We start from the raw sequence: 15,224 nt of genomic DNA, 5'->3' as shown, positions 1-15,224 counted from the left end.
AAGTAATTGACCATTGTCTTCATCTTCCTCCTTCTCCTGCGCTCTGAAACTGCTGAACTCAACTTATCCATATCAAATATAAAAAGACTCAACATGTATATCACCAACCTTTCCTCAGCCTTGTATTCACTTTTACTTCAAGAAAGGATTTCTGTTCCTTCCAGCAACTCAGTTTTCTTTTTCGATAGCCATGTCGATCGCCTTTAATTAAAGGCTACATTGTATACATTTTGTCGTGCTTTCACCATGATGAGGGTGAGTGCATAAGGCGCTAAATGGCTGTCTGAATGATTGTGTGAGTGCGTCTGGTTTTATGTGAACAGTTCCATTGGTCCCCTGTGACACGTTCGGCAATTTCGTTGGTCTGATGTGACAAGGCTAAATTTATTGGTGGCATGTGAAGCTTGTGAACCCGGAAAAATGTATAACTTAAGCCGCAACATTGTATAAAGCGCATTGGTTAAAAGCGTCAGAAAAACGTTGGGGCTTATATTTGGGAAATTACGGTACTATAGAAATGAAACTTGAATGTATTTTAGAATATCGCTTGTATATTCAAATAGATTTACTATGCATTGAAAGTAAGTCAACACACAGCCATTATTGTCTAAATAGCTCCTAAGGGAGGGGATCATGCTTGACTGTAGACTTTACACAATGCTCTTGCTACTTACAGTCGTGGTCAAAAGTTTACATACACTTGTAAGAACATAATGTCATGGCTGTCTTGAGTTTCCAATAATTTCTACAACTCTTATTTGTTTGTGATAGAGTGATTAGAGCACATACTTGTTGGTCACAAAAAACATTCATGAAATTTGGTTATTTTATGAATTAATTATGGGTCTACTGAAAATGTGACTAAATGTGCTGGGTCAAAAGTATACATACAGCAATGTTAATATTTGGTTACATGTCTCTTGGCAAGTTTCACTGTAATAAGGCGCTTTTGGTAGCCATCCACAAGCTTCTGGTTGAATTTTTGACCACTCCTCTTGACAAAATTGGTGCGGTTCAGCTAAATTTGTTGGTTTTCTGACGTGGACTTCTTTCTTCAGCATTGCCCACACGTTTAAGTCAGGACTTTGGGAAGGCCATTCTAAAACCTTAATTTTAGCCTGATTTAGCCATTCCTTTACCACTTTTGACGTGTGTTTTGGGTCATTGTCCTGTTGGAACACCCAACTGCGCCCAAGACCCAACCTCCGGGCTGATGATTTTAGGTTGTCCTGAAGAATTTGGAGATAATCCTCCTTTTTCATTGTCCCATTTACTCTCCGAAAAGCACCAGTTCCATTGGCAGCAAAACAGGCCCAGAACATAATACTACCTGTCACGTCTGGGACTATGGCGTGGTTTGTTCTCCCGAGGTGCAAACGATTTGGACCATACGTGGCGTGAAGGGGAGTACATGATTTATTTAAACACTATAACTACAAAAAAAAGATGCAAACAAAAGGCACGCACAAGGGCGGAAGTACAAAACTGGACTATAAACACAAAACTTGCACAAAGGCAGAAACTATGAACAACAAAAAACACTAACTGTAGCATTAATAAACAAAAACTTACTTGGCATGGACTAAAGGAGCAGCATGAACGATGGATATGAATTCAAGTGTCGGGAATGTGCAGAGCATAATTGTGGGATGTCGCCAGGAAGACAAACTGAAAACACTGAACTTAAATACTACAGACATGATTAACGAAAACAGGTGCGTGACTCAAAACGTGAAACAGGTAAGGACGTGACAGGTGAAAACTAATGGGTTGCTATGGTGACAAACAAGAGTGCACAATGAGTCCAAACGTGGAACAGGTGAAACTAATGGGTAACCATGGAAACAAGACAAGGGAGTGAAAAGCCAGAAACTAAAGAGTCCAATAACTAAACAAAACAAAACATGACTAAAACAAAACATGATTACACAGACATGACACTACCACCATCATGCTTGACGGTAGGTATGGTGTTCCTGGGATTAAAGGCATCACCTTTTCTCCTCAAAACATATTGCTGGGTATTGTGACGTAACAGCTCAGTTTTTGTTTAATCTGACATCACATGGACAAAGATAAAACCTTCTGGACGAAAGTTCTGTGCTCTAATCACTCTATCACAAAAAAATAAGAATTGTAGAAATGATTGGAAATTCAAAACAGCCATGACATTATGTTCTTTACAAGTGTATGTAAACTTTTGACCATGACTGTATGTGTGCTGGATTGTAAATGTATACTGCTATGCAAGCTGTACATTGACTACTCTAACGTATATTAATGCTTGATAATTTCTGTAGAAATGGTTGGTGGAATACGTTAAAAAGTAATACTGTGCAGAGTAAATTGACAACTAAAGTTATCTCAAGGTCGAGGTCTGGAACCACACTCCTCCTACAGAAACAACAGATTAACAAACACCAAAGACAAGAAAAACTCCCTCTAAGGTAGAAACCTCAATCAGAACAAAGACTTTGGCTTAGAAATTCCCTCAGAAATACCAAAATGTTTCCAAGCAGAGGAAAAAATGGGGACTATAATGTTGCTTAATACATTACAGCATCTAGTACACTATGAAAATAGGCCCCCTAGGGCAGTGTTTTTCAACCACTGTGCCGTGGCACACTAGTGTGCCGTGAGATACAGTCTGGTGTGCCGTGGGAGATTATGTAATTTCACTTATTTGGGTTAAAAATATTTTTTGCAAACTAGTAATTATAGTCTGCAAATGATGTGTTGTTGTTGAGTGTCGGTGCTGTCTAGAGCTCGGCAGAGCAACCGTGTAATACTCTTCCATATCAGTAGGTGGCAGCAGGTAGCTAAATGCTTTGTAGATGTCGGAAACAGCGGGAGGCAGGGTGCAGGTAAAAAGGTGTCGAATGCTTAAACCAAAAATAGACAAAAGGTGAGTGCCCCTAAGAAAAGGCATTGAAGCTTAGGGAAGGCTGCAGAACAAAACTAAAACTGAACTGGCTACAAAATAAACAAAAACAGAATACTGGACGACAGCAAAGACTTAGAGTGCAGCAAATACGACGTCCACAAAGTACATCCGAACATGACATGAAAATCAACAATGTCCCCACAAAGAAGGATAAAAACAACTGAAATAATCTTGGTTGATAAAACAAAGTAGATGCGGGAAATATCGCTCAAAGGAAAACATGAAGTCTTAGCTAAGTACCGTGTGACTTGTTGAAGGGTGGACTATCAAAGTAAGATTTTCATTGTACGGCAAACTGTCTGTTTAACTGTGCATATGACAATAAACAATCTTGAATCTTGAATCTTGAATGAAATTGCTACAGGAAAATACCAAAAAAGAGAAAAAGCCACCAAAATAGGAGCGCAAGACAAGAAGTAAAACACTACACACAGGAAAACCGCAAAAAAGTCCAAATAAGTCATGGCCTGATGTGACAGGTGGTGACAGTACACCTACTTTGTGACAAGAGCTATATTGATGCATGCTTGTTATGCTTTAAAGCAGTGACGTGCGGTGAGGTTGATGGCTGGTGAAGCACTGACTTCATCACAGTCACATTTACAAACATATGAACCCTAAAGAGTATCTTATTCACCATTTGATTGGCAGAAGTTAACGGGTTATGTTTAAAAGCTCATACCAGCATTCTTCCCTGCTTGGCACTCAGCATCAAGGGTTGGGACTGGGTGTTAAATCACCAACAATTATTCCCGGGCGCGGCGCCGCTGCTGCCCACTGCTCCCCTCACATCCCAGGGGGTGATCAAGAGGATGGGTCAAATGCAGAGGACAAATTTCACCACACCTAGTGTGTGTGTGACAATCATTGGTACTTTAACTTAACTTTAACTTTACACATACAAACTGTAGCACACACAAAAGTACATTTAATTAAAAAAACGTTATTATGGTCTTACATTTACTTATAAGTGCGGGAACAGTGGTGTTCGTGTTGGAGGAGTTGTGAATGAATGAAATATGAAATCCGTGCTGCAGTCTGCAGGTGTACCTAATGTTGTGTCCCTGCAGTCGTTCACGGCTCCTCCGGCGCGAGCAATGTTGTTTTTGCACTTTTTGGCTTCTTGTTAAGTGACTTTTTTGGGGTGGATTCGGTCTTGCACGTGGAAGGTTTGGGTGTGGGCTTTGGTTGGTGTGGCGCTCCCGTCGGGGGGTGCATTAACCGGCACCAGGAGGCGGGATTACGCGAGCCTCACACAGTGCGTCTTCGCAGCAGTTTTATGATTGCTCAGCACAAGAAATACGTTACACACATACAGTTGTTGACAAAATACACTGTACATTATATACCTCAGCTAACTAAACTATGGAAATGTATAATATAATTCATATAGCAATACGGTTTCACTGCACAGCAGACCAGCAGTTAGCCGAGTCATTGCGCAATCCATGGTGAGGCACAACTGAGTGACGTGCCTCAACTGGCTGCTGATCACCGCACCGTCTCTTCTCAGTATTTGAACGGCAAATGTGAAAATTCAGCGATTTTGAATAAAAATAATCTAAAACTGGTGAAGTTAAATGGAAAATAACTTTATAGTATAATCACTGGATACATATAACAATTTAATTAATTTCTTTTCACATTTTTTTTTCTTTCCATGATGGTAGGTGAGGCGCCGCCTCACCTGCCTCTAGTGACCGCACGTCACTGCTTTAAAGTCATATCCCACAATTGCGACAACGACTTTTTACTGTCAACTGAGTTTCTTTTTTTAATGATGTCTGATGGTGGTGTGCCTCCGCATTTCTTCAACGCAAAAAATGTGCCTTGGCTCAAAAAAGGTTGAAAAACACTGCCCTAGGGATTGTAATGATGTCATGTCTATTAATTAAAACAAGTATTTGTAAGGCAGCAATAAAAAATTCAGCAGTCATGAACATTTTTACTTTTGTTTTCGAGCATAGAACCTCTCGCGTCCTTTGTTCCTGTACGTCTGCCTCCAGCAACGTGACACATGAGCCAGCTGGATGCTCTTTTTTTCCTTCAGGATGATTTTTCGTCCTCAGGCGAGACTTCTTAAAGCTGCATACTTTTGACTAAAAACACACTCGGCTGGCATTTCAACCGCATGTGTGGCTTAGCAGCTTACGCTCGGAGGCCCAGTCTTCTTTGTGCTATTCTAAGGCACAACACGTAGATGAAAAAAAGACTAAAAAGCTCAATCTCTGCAAATGACTCTGCAATTTGATATGTGTAGTCATTCACACAAAACATGAATCAAGACAACTCACACCTCTCAACACAGGAGACCCCCAGGGCACTGTGCTAAACCCCCTGATACTCATGCTGCAGTGCTTTGACATAGAGCTAACCTGTCACACGACAAGTGGCAGTCTTCTGGAATTTTAGAGAGTCTGAAATGTTCCCATATATCAGGGGTCGGCAACCCGCGGCTCTTTAGCGCCGCCCTAGTGGCTCTCTGGAGCTTTTTCAAAAATGTATGAAAAATGGAAAAAAATGAGGGGGAAAAAATATATTTTTTGTTTTAATACGGTTTCTGTAGGAGGACAAACATTACACAAACCTCCCTAATTGTTATAAAGCACACTGTTTGTATTAAACATGCTTCACTGATTCAAGTATGTGGTGAGCGCCGTTTTGTCCTACTAATTTTGGCGGTCCTTGAACTCACCGTAGTTTCTTTACATGTATAACTTTCTCAGACTTTCTAGGACGTGTTTTATGCCAATTCTTTTTCTGTCTCATTTTGTCCACCAAACTTTTAAGGTTGTGCATGAATGCACAAAGGTGAGTTTTGTTGATGTTATTGACTTGTGTGGAGTGCTAATCAGACATATTTGGTCACTGAATGACTGCAAGCTAATCGATGCTAACATGCTATTTAGGCGAGCAATATGTACATATTAAGGGATGTCCGATAATGGCTTTTTGCCGATATCCGATATTCCGATATTGTCCAACTCTTTAATTACCGATACCGATATCAACCGATACCGATATATACAGTCGTGGAATTAACACATTATTATGCCTAATTTGGACAACCAGGTATGGTGAAGATAAGGTACTTTAAAAAAAAATAAATAAATAAATAAATAAGATAAATAAATTATAAACATTTTCTTGAATAAAAAAGAAAGTAAAACAATATAAAAACAGTTACATAGAAACTAGTAATTAATGAAATAAAATTAACTATTAAAGGTTAGTACTATTAATGGACCAGCAGCATGCACAATCATGTGTGCTTACGGACTGTATCCCTTGCAGACTGTATTGATATATATTGATATATAATGTAGGAACCAGAATATTAATAACAGAAAGAAACAACCCTTTTGTGTGAATGAGTGTAAATGGGGGAGGGAGGTTTTTTGGGTTGGTGCACTAATTGTAAGTGTATCTTGTGTTTTTTATGTTGATTTAATTAAAAAAAAACGGAGAAAAAAAAAATGATACCGATAATAAAAAAACGATACCGATAATTTTCGATATTACATTTTAAAGCATTTATAGGCCGATAATATCGGCCTGCCGATATTATCGGACATCTCTATACATATTGCATCATTATGCCTCATTTTTAGCTATATTTGAGGTAATTTAGTTTCCTTTAAGTCCTCTTAATTCAGTTTATATCTCATGACACACTATATGTAATATGGCTTTTAATTTTTTGCGGCTCCAGACAGATTTGTTTTTGTATTTTTGGTCCAATATGGCTCCTTCAACATTTTGGGTTGCCGACCCCTGCCATATATGTTACTGCTATGGTGGCCTAGCTTGGGTGGGGCATAAGGTTGCAAGGTCAAGACCCGCCATGAGGGGAAAAAATGGGAATTGACACTGGTCGTTGTCCTTAGGCAAGGCGCTGAATACTAAACTGGATCTGTAGGGTTTACTAGAGCCTGACTGAGAAGGGAAAATGTCAGTATCAATGTCATCTAAGGACCAAAGAAGCAGAAGATCCAATATGAACAAAGATGCAGTTGTTAGTAGCACTACATCCTACTGCTGGGTAGACTGAAGACACCTAGGGCCTGATGCACTAAAGGTTTGCGTGTAATAAAACACGTGCAAACTTGATAGCACACGCAAAACTGATCTACTAAACGTGCGCAAAGTGGATTGCATTTGTTAAGTGAGCGGAAGAAGGCGTGCGATCCATTTTGCGTTGCTGTCTTCATTAGGATGCAGAATATATACTGATCATCATAATGCAAATATACTATACAGCAGTGTTTTTCTACCTTTTTTGAGCCAAGGCATATTTTTTGCGTTAAAAAATCCGGAGGGAAAACCACCAGCTGAAATTATTTAAAAAAAAACAAACTCAGTCGACAGTAAAAAGTAATTGTCGCAATTGTTGGATATGACTTTAAACCATAACCAAGCATGCATCACTATAGCTCTTGTCTCAAAGTAGGTGTACTGTCACGACCTGTCACATCACACCATGACTTATTTGGAGTTTTTTGCTGTTTTCCCGTGTGTAGTGTTTTAGTTCTTGTCTTGCGCTCCTATTTTGGTGGCTTTTTCTCTTTTTTTGGTATTTTCCTGTATTCCTTCCTTTGAGTGATATTTCCCATATCTACTTTGTTTTAGCAATCAAGAATATTTCAGGTTTTTTTTATCCATTTTTGTGGGGACATTGTTGATTGTCATGTCATGTTCGGATGTACATCGTCTTTGCTCCACAGTAAGTCTTTGCTGTCGTCCAGCATTCTGTTTTTGTTTACTTTGTAGCCAGTTCAGTTTTAGCTTTGTTCTGCATAGCCTTCCCTAAGCTTCAATGCCTTTTCTTAGGGGCACTGACCTTTTGTTTATTTTTGGTTTAAGCATTAGACACCTGTTTACCTGCACGCTGCCTCCCGCTGTTTCCAACATCTACAAAGCAATTAGCTACCGTCTGCCACCTACTGATATGGTGTGGTATAACATGGTTACTCTGCCGAGCTCGAGGCACCACAGACACTCAACAACAACAAATAATTTGCAGACTATAATTACTGGTTTGCAAAAAATATTTTTAACCCAAATAGGTTAAAATAGATAATCTCCCACGGCACACCAGACTGTATCTCACCGCGGCACAGTGGTTGAAAAACACTGCTATACAGCACACGCAATGTGCTTTATCAACACTCTTCACCGATTTGCGAGCACTTTTTTTGCATTTTATTCAGCACCTCTGATAAGTAAGTGCAAACTGACACAGTTACACACAAGCCTGGAGGATGGGTGCTCGCACTGCAAAGGCAGACAAAGAACACAGAATGTGTGTTTTGTGTGTCAACCAATTTGAATGGTCGGTAAGGAAAAAAAAGAAGTAACATATCGTCTATGAAGCAACATCCTTTTATAATTTGATGCTGGGTGAGTTGAGGCGAATAGAATAAATATTATTAACATCCATGAAGTTTCCTTTTTTTTTTTTGCGTCTTAAGCACAGTAAGTGCAGCCTTTCTATCAAGAGCTTGGCTGCAGTGCACAAAAAAGTGGGTTTCGATTGCGTTCATCTTGTCTTTTCAAAGAAATACGGTATTTTCCGGACCATAGGGCGCACTGGATTATAAGGCGCACCGCAGATGAGCGGGGCTAGTCAGGTCTATTTTCATACAAAAGGCACACCTGATTATAAGGCGCATTAAAGGGGTCATATTAGAATTTTTTTTTTCTAAATTGAAAATGTTTCCTTGTGGTCTACATAACATGTAATGGTGCTTCTTTGGTCGAAATGTTGCATAGATGATGTTTTACAGATCATCTTCAAGTCGCTTTCTGACAGTCGCTTCTGGATGCGCCGTTTTGTGGGCGGTCTTATTTACATGGCTCACCTTCGACAGCGTCTTCTCCCCGTCATCTTTGTTGTAGCGGTGTAGCGTGCAAGGACGGGAGTGGAAGAAGTGTCAAAAGATGGAGCTAAGTATTTTAATGACATTCAGACTTTACTTAAATCAACAACGGAGCAGCATCTCCTCATCCGTGGCCCGCTAGTGCAATAACAACGCCGGAAATGTGTCCCGTGAAAAAACGTCCGACCGGAACGCTCTAATAACTAAAGTTCCTTTGGTGAATATTGTAAATTCACTACACCGGTATGTTTTAACGCTTTCATGGCGAGTTTACTGACAGATATAAGTAAGAACTTTACACTACTTTATATTAGAAATGACAACAGTGGAGGATGAATGTCCCATAACAAGAAGATAGAGAAAAAGAAGAAGCTTATCCACTACGGTATCAACACGGACTACAAAGAAGGACGCGCACAAATTTTCAGGACTTATGCAGATCCCAAATCTAGATCAGCAAGTACCAGAAGAAAAGTTGCTTTTGCATAATATTGCGAAACAAAACACTAGATAATATCTCTTACTTTATACATACACCATAATAATACAATAATGCAATCCATCAAGCGGTGCAGCTTCATAGCTTACCAAAGTCCTACTAAAACATTTTGATAGATTTTTGAGCTCCATGTGTAATCTTATATATTTTCAATGGAACATATAAAATGTTGGTGTTGTTTACTTGAGCCATATTGCAGTCTACACGTATCTCTTATGTGTGACTGCCATCATATTGCAGTCTACACATATCTCTTATGCGTGACTGCCATCTCCTGGTCACACTTATCATTTCACCCTGTACCAAATAAAATTGCTTCGAGGTCGGTAAGCACAACCAAAATGATTCCGTACATTAGGCGCACCGGGTTATAAGGCGCACTGTTGAGTTTTGAGAAAAAGAAAGGATTTTAATTGCGCCTTATAGTCCGAAAAATACGGTATGTGAAAAATGATTGTGTTCAAAGTTTTTTGTGTAAGAGAGGTTCCTTACTTGCTGACAGTTTCGGCTGACACTTCAACATTCGTCATCAGCATACTTGCCAACCCTTCCGATTTTTCCGGGAGACTCCCGAATTTCAGTGCCCCTTCTGAAAATCTCCCGGGGCAACCATTCTCCCGAAGTTCTCCCGATTTTCACCCAGACAACAATATTAAGGGCGTGCCGTGATGGCACTGCCTTTAGCGTCCTCTACAATCTGTCGACGGGTCCGCTTTTTCACCATACAAACAACAGTTACATGTTGTATGCGGATTCTGCATACACACGAAAGTGACTGCAAGACATACTTGATCAACAGCCATACAGCTCACACTGAGGGTGGCCATATAAACAACTTTAACACTGTTACAAACATGCGCCACACTGTGAACCCACACCAAACAAGAATGACAAACACATTTCGGGAGAACATCCGCACCGTAACACAACATAAGCACAACAGAACAAATACCCAGAACCCCTTGCAGCACTAACTCTTCCGGGCTACAATATACACCGCCGCTACCACCAAACCCTGCACCCCCAAACCCCGCACCCCCAACCCCGCCCACCTCAACCTCCCCGCCCCCCCAATCTCCCGAATTCGAAGGTCTCAAGGTTGGCAAGTATGGTCATCAGGCTGACAAAGGTAAGAAACCACAAAAACTTTGTTTGAACACAAGAATTTTGCACATATTTATTTGAAAGGCTGAAGTGTCAGCAGGTGAGAAACCTCTCTTACACAAAAAAACTTTGTCTGAACATAATAATTTTGCACAAACAAAGGTGGGTTTCATTGTGGATGCACTGGACTGCTTCTAAAATGCCCATAAAAAGTGGTACAGGTCTGCTGCTTGTTTGATAGCAGAACACCACAGGTAGGAGCATGACAACATGAATGTGCAGTAAATGATCGAGTGTCTCCATGGTGAAAGCTGGCAGTACACATTGTGGAACGTAAGTCAATCACACGCAACACGCCCACAAAAAGTACACACAATCTTATAGATTGCACACGCTGTTTAACACGTGGTATTTGGATCTTAGCAAAGCAGGCTCGTGGTCTACAGTAGAACAGTTCGTATTGTACAGTCACTACAGTCCGGAAAAAGAAATGCCGCTGACAATTGAAATTCCTAACCAATTTCATCGTACACTTCTTTGCAGATGTCTGCTTTGGAAAGATACCAATGAGGCTGCAAACTGTACCTGAGGGAAAATTACTAAACACATACATCATAAGCTGTAAAGCTACAATAAACACTACAATGGAATCCAAACATTTCTAGGGATGACAGACTGATAGCCGAGAGAAGAAAGTTAATACGTTTTGTTAAAAAATATTAACCTGGTAAGTGGCTGAAATACTAGCACTCTAACTCCAGTTCGAACTGGAAATAGCACAAAGTCTAATTATATAAAGCGTCCTAGTTAAATATACCATGCAAAGACACAGACCTGGGTTGGAGTTAAGGTCCATAGGCTGCAGACGAGCCCCCTTCCCTGCTGAAGCCACCCTGCTGTTGCTGACCTCCGGCCGGACGGTGCCACTTATTCATCGGTTCTACGTTCTACCGCCACAAATAGACTCACCGCCTTCTGTCTCTATTCCTGTTGCACTTCTTTCCCCAATTACAACTCTTGCCCACCTTCCTTCTTCTTTTGCTACTTGATGTCTTCATACAGCTCTCCTTTTTTGCACTTCACCCTGACTGGTGGCAAGAGAAACTTCCTTCTGTCATTCTGTTTAAAGATCTGCAGCACTAAAGCGAGGTCAGGCAGAGGTTAGTCTGTCTCCCTGTCAGGAAGTCCTTCTTCCTCAAAAACTTGTGAACGGAAAGCATGGAGACTTTTTTTTTTTTTTCCGAGAGTGGAGAGACTGAGTGAAGGTGGTGTACGTTTCTCGTCTGTGAGGGAAGTCGGAGGGTTGGAGAAGCTGGAAGTACGGTGGTGTAGGGAAGGGGAGGGCGGAAAGGAGGGAGGTACATCGTAAATCAAGCAGCCCTCCCCAAAGTGGAGACCTGTAAATCTGGCAGACCAAGCGCAGGCTCTTGGCCAAATGACTCATCCACAGAGCTCTATAAATACGAACGCCAGGGTTTGTGAGGCTGCTGCTGCTTCTGGTAGGCAAGGGGACAACAAACTTGGCTTTCTGGCTCTCAACGGAACCTTCTCATTGACCAATCTACAGTTTGCAGTAATCATGTTATCGTTGGCAACTATTAATTGCTGTCCTTTTAATATGGTCTTTATAGAGGGGATTACATTTAATAGCACAATTAGAAGAGCCAGAAACCTTTAACAAGTTTAAGCAATCCTATTTTGGACCAGCATCAAAGTGTAGACCTTCATAGATACTAGAGATGTCCGATAATATCGGACTCCCGATATTATCGGCCGATAAATGCTTTAAAATGTGATATCGGAAATTATCGGTATCGGTTTGAAAAAGTAAGATTTATGACGTTTTAAAACGCGTGGTGGTACACGGACGTAGGGAGAAGTACAGAGCGCCAATAAACCTTAAAGGCACTGCCTTTGCGTGCCGGCCCAATCACATAATATCTACGGCTTTTCACACACACAAGTGAATGCATGCATACTTGGATCAACAGCCATACAGGTCACACTCAGGGTGGCCGTATGAACAACTTTAACACTGTTACAAATATGCGCCACACTGTGAACGCACACCAAACAAGAATGACAAACACATTTCGGGAGAACATCCGCACCGTAACACAACATAAACACAACAGAACAAATACCCAGAACCCCTTGCAGCACTAACTCTTCCGAGACGCTACAATATACACCCCCCGCCAGCCCCTAAACCCCGCCCCCCCAACCCCGCCCACCTCAACCTCCTAATGCTCTCTCAGGGAGAGCATGTCCCAAATTCCAAGCTGCTGTTTTTGAGGCATGTTAAAAAAAATAATGCACTTTGTGACTTCAATAATAAATATAGCAGTGCCATGTTGGCATTTTTTTTCCATAACTTGAGTTGATTTATTTTGGAAAACCTTGTTACATTGTTTAATGCATCCAGCGGGGCATCACAACAAAATTAGGCATAATAATGTGTTAATTCCACGACTGTATATATCGGTATCGGTTGATATCGGAATCGGTAATTAAGAGTTGGACAGTATCGGAATGTCGGATATCGTCAAAAAAGCCATTATCGGACATCTCTAATAGATACCAATCTCCTCCATATTTCTGACTATCTTGCATATACTATACTATTCACTGATACATTCATCCATTTTCTACTGCTTGTCTCTTTCGGGGTCACAGGGGGGGCTGGAGGCTATCTCAGCTGCATTCCTACACCCTGAATAAGTCGCCACCTCATCACAGGGCCAACACAGATAGACAGACAACATTCACACTCACATTCACACACTAGGGCCAATTTAGTGTTGCCAATCAACCTATCCCCAGGTGCATGTCTTTGGAGGTGGGGAACATCCCGAGCCCAGGATCGAACCTAGTACCTTCGTATTGTGAGGCACATGCACTAACCCCTGTATCACCGTGCTGCCCGTATTCACTGATGTAACAGCAAAAAAAACATTACATTTTTACATAGACATGAACATTAAAATATAAGATCTGCACTCAAAATAAATTAACCAGTAGAATTGCCATTTTTTGACATTCTTCCTCTCCAAGATGTTATTGCTTGTATGCACTTTGTGTGTGTATTTTGACACACTCAACATCATGCGCCTCGCTCTGTAGTCACCGCCACACAGCGGCATTCAGATGAAACAACGGTACCGGTACTTTTCAAAGGCAGTATAGTCCCGATTTCAATCGATTAGTATCGCAGTACTTTATTAGTACCGGTATACCGAACAACCCTATTATCTTGTATGTAATATTGCTTACTCACAAAACATAACTGTTTACAAAAAAATCAAGCAATAGGTCTACCATGTTAATATTTGGCAAAAATCCAGGATCGCACCCATAACTGAATCCACGGCAAAAAAAATCTGTTATATTAATAGAATCCACTGAGAAATGTAGAGAAATGTCTAAAAGGATCAGATTTTTCCAAGCATTTTTTGACAATCTACAATCGGTTAAGCATCTTTTGCGTAACCCAGCTCAGAAACAAAACAACAATACGATTATATACACCAAGAAATCAAAGAAAATGTCTAAAAAATGTTCTTGCAACAAGTCGAGAGTCTGCAAATGTATCAATAAAATGAAGAGTTTTTTCGGTAATCCGGCTCATAATTAAAAACAACCTTTTTTACAGAAAAATGATGGGAAATACATCAAAAAGTCAGATTTAACAGAATTCCAGAAAGTGCACCTATAACCGTATCCATGGCAAACAAAGCAGTTATGTTCATGTACAAAGAGTTATAAATATGTAACCTATCCACTGAGAAATGATGAGGACAAATGGTAATAAAAAGGTCAGATTAAAAAAAAAATCCAGGATCTGCACCATAACTGTATGCATGGCAAAACAAAACAAAATCAGTTATGCTAATGTACAAAACGAGAAAAAAATAAACATACTCTATCCACTTTTTTTTACAGAAAAATTATAAGAAATACATACAAAGATTCTAACATCTGCAACAAATCTAGGAGTTATTTCACTAGTCAGGTTCCTGAGCAAAATGGATTTAACAACATATTTTTTTATATACAGAAAAATGATGGGAAATACGTAAAAAATGTTATCACTACCATTGCATTAAAACACACACACTGCAAAAAGTCAGTGTTCAAAAACAATTAAAAAAATAAAATAAAAAATAGGGGTATTTTATTTGAACTAAGCAAAATTATCTGCCAGTAGAACAAGAAAATTTGGCTTGTCAAGACTTTCCAAAACAAGTAAAATTAGCTAACCTCAATTAACCCAAACAAACCTTAAAATAAGTATATTCTCACTAATAACAACTGTACTACTTTATGAGTACGTATTTTCTATTGTTTCATTGGAAATAAAACAGCAAAGTCCATTTGGCTGTCATCCGTTTTAATATGAGTATATATAAGTGTGTCAAAGTCATGATTTTTTTTTTTCATGCTTGAAATAAGAAATTATTACTTTAAAAAAGTAGTTTTATACTTGTGAGTGTAGATGACACAGCTTTGCAACAGTTGATATTCTAGTTTCAAGCATGTTTTACTCAATATAGGTCATAAAATCTCAGCAACAAACTGTAATATCTTACTGAGATAATTTAGGACCAAAACCCTTAAAACAAGTAAAACACTAACATAAAATCTGCTTAGTGAGAAAAATGATCTTAGCAGACAGAAAATAAGCAAATATCACCCTTATTTGAGATATTTAATCTTACTTAGATTTCAGTTTTTGCGGTGCAGATTTTGCTTAATGCTAATGGTGAAATAACATGACGATAAAAACATCACTTCCACA

The 15,224-nt window shown here is 39.8% G+C and overlaps 1 protein-coding gene across 2 annotated transcripts in view; it reads right to left on the bottom strand.

The window, feature by feature from the left end:
- arhgap24 (Rho GTPase activating protein 24) overlaps nt 1-15,224 on the bottom strand; it is a 162,688-nt gene that overhangs the window by 45,410 nt on the left and 102,054 nt on the right. The window contains exon 1 of one of the 2 annotated variants that reach the window (XM_061927509.1): nt 11,261-11,797. The exons of the other annotated variant lie outside the window; for it this stretch is intronic. Coding sequence (XP_061783493.1) covers nt 11,261-11,282 — 22 coding nt within the window. The 5' untranslated portion in view covers nt 11,283-11,797. Of the gene's footprint in view, nt 1-11,260; nt 11,798-15,224 lie in introns of those variants that run through there. 2 annotated transcript variants of the gene reach the window in all.

Source organism: Nerophis lumbriciformis, linkage group LG32 (assembly GCF_033978685.3).
Source record: "Nerophis lumbriciformis linkage group LG32, RoL_Nlum_v2.1, whole genome shotgun sequence".
Lineage (NCBI taxonomy): Eukaryota > Metazoa > Chordata > Actinopteri > Syngnathiformes > Syngnathidae > Nerophis > Nerophis lumbriciformis.
Note: the sequence above shows the minus strand (reverse complement) of the source record. Positions and strands in the feature narration are given on the sequence as shown.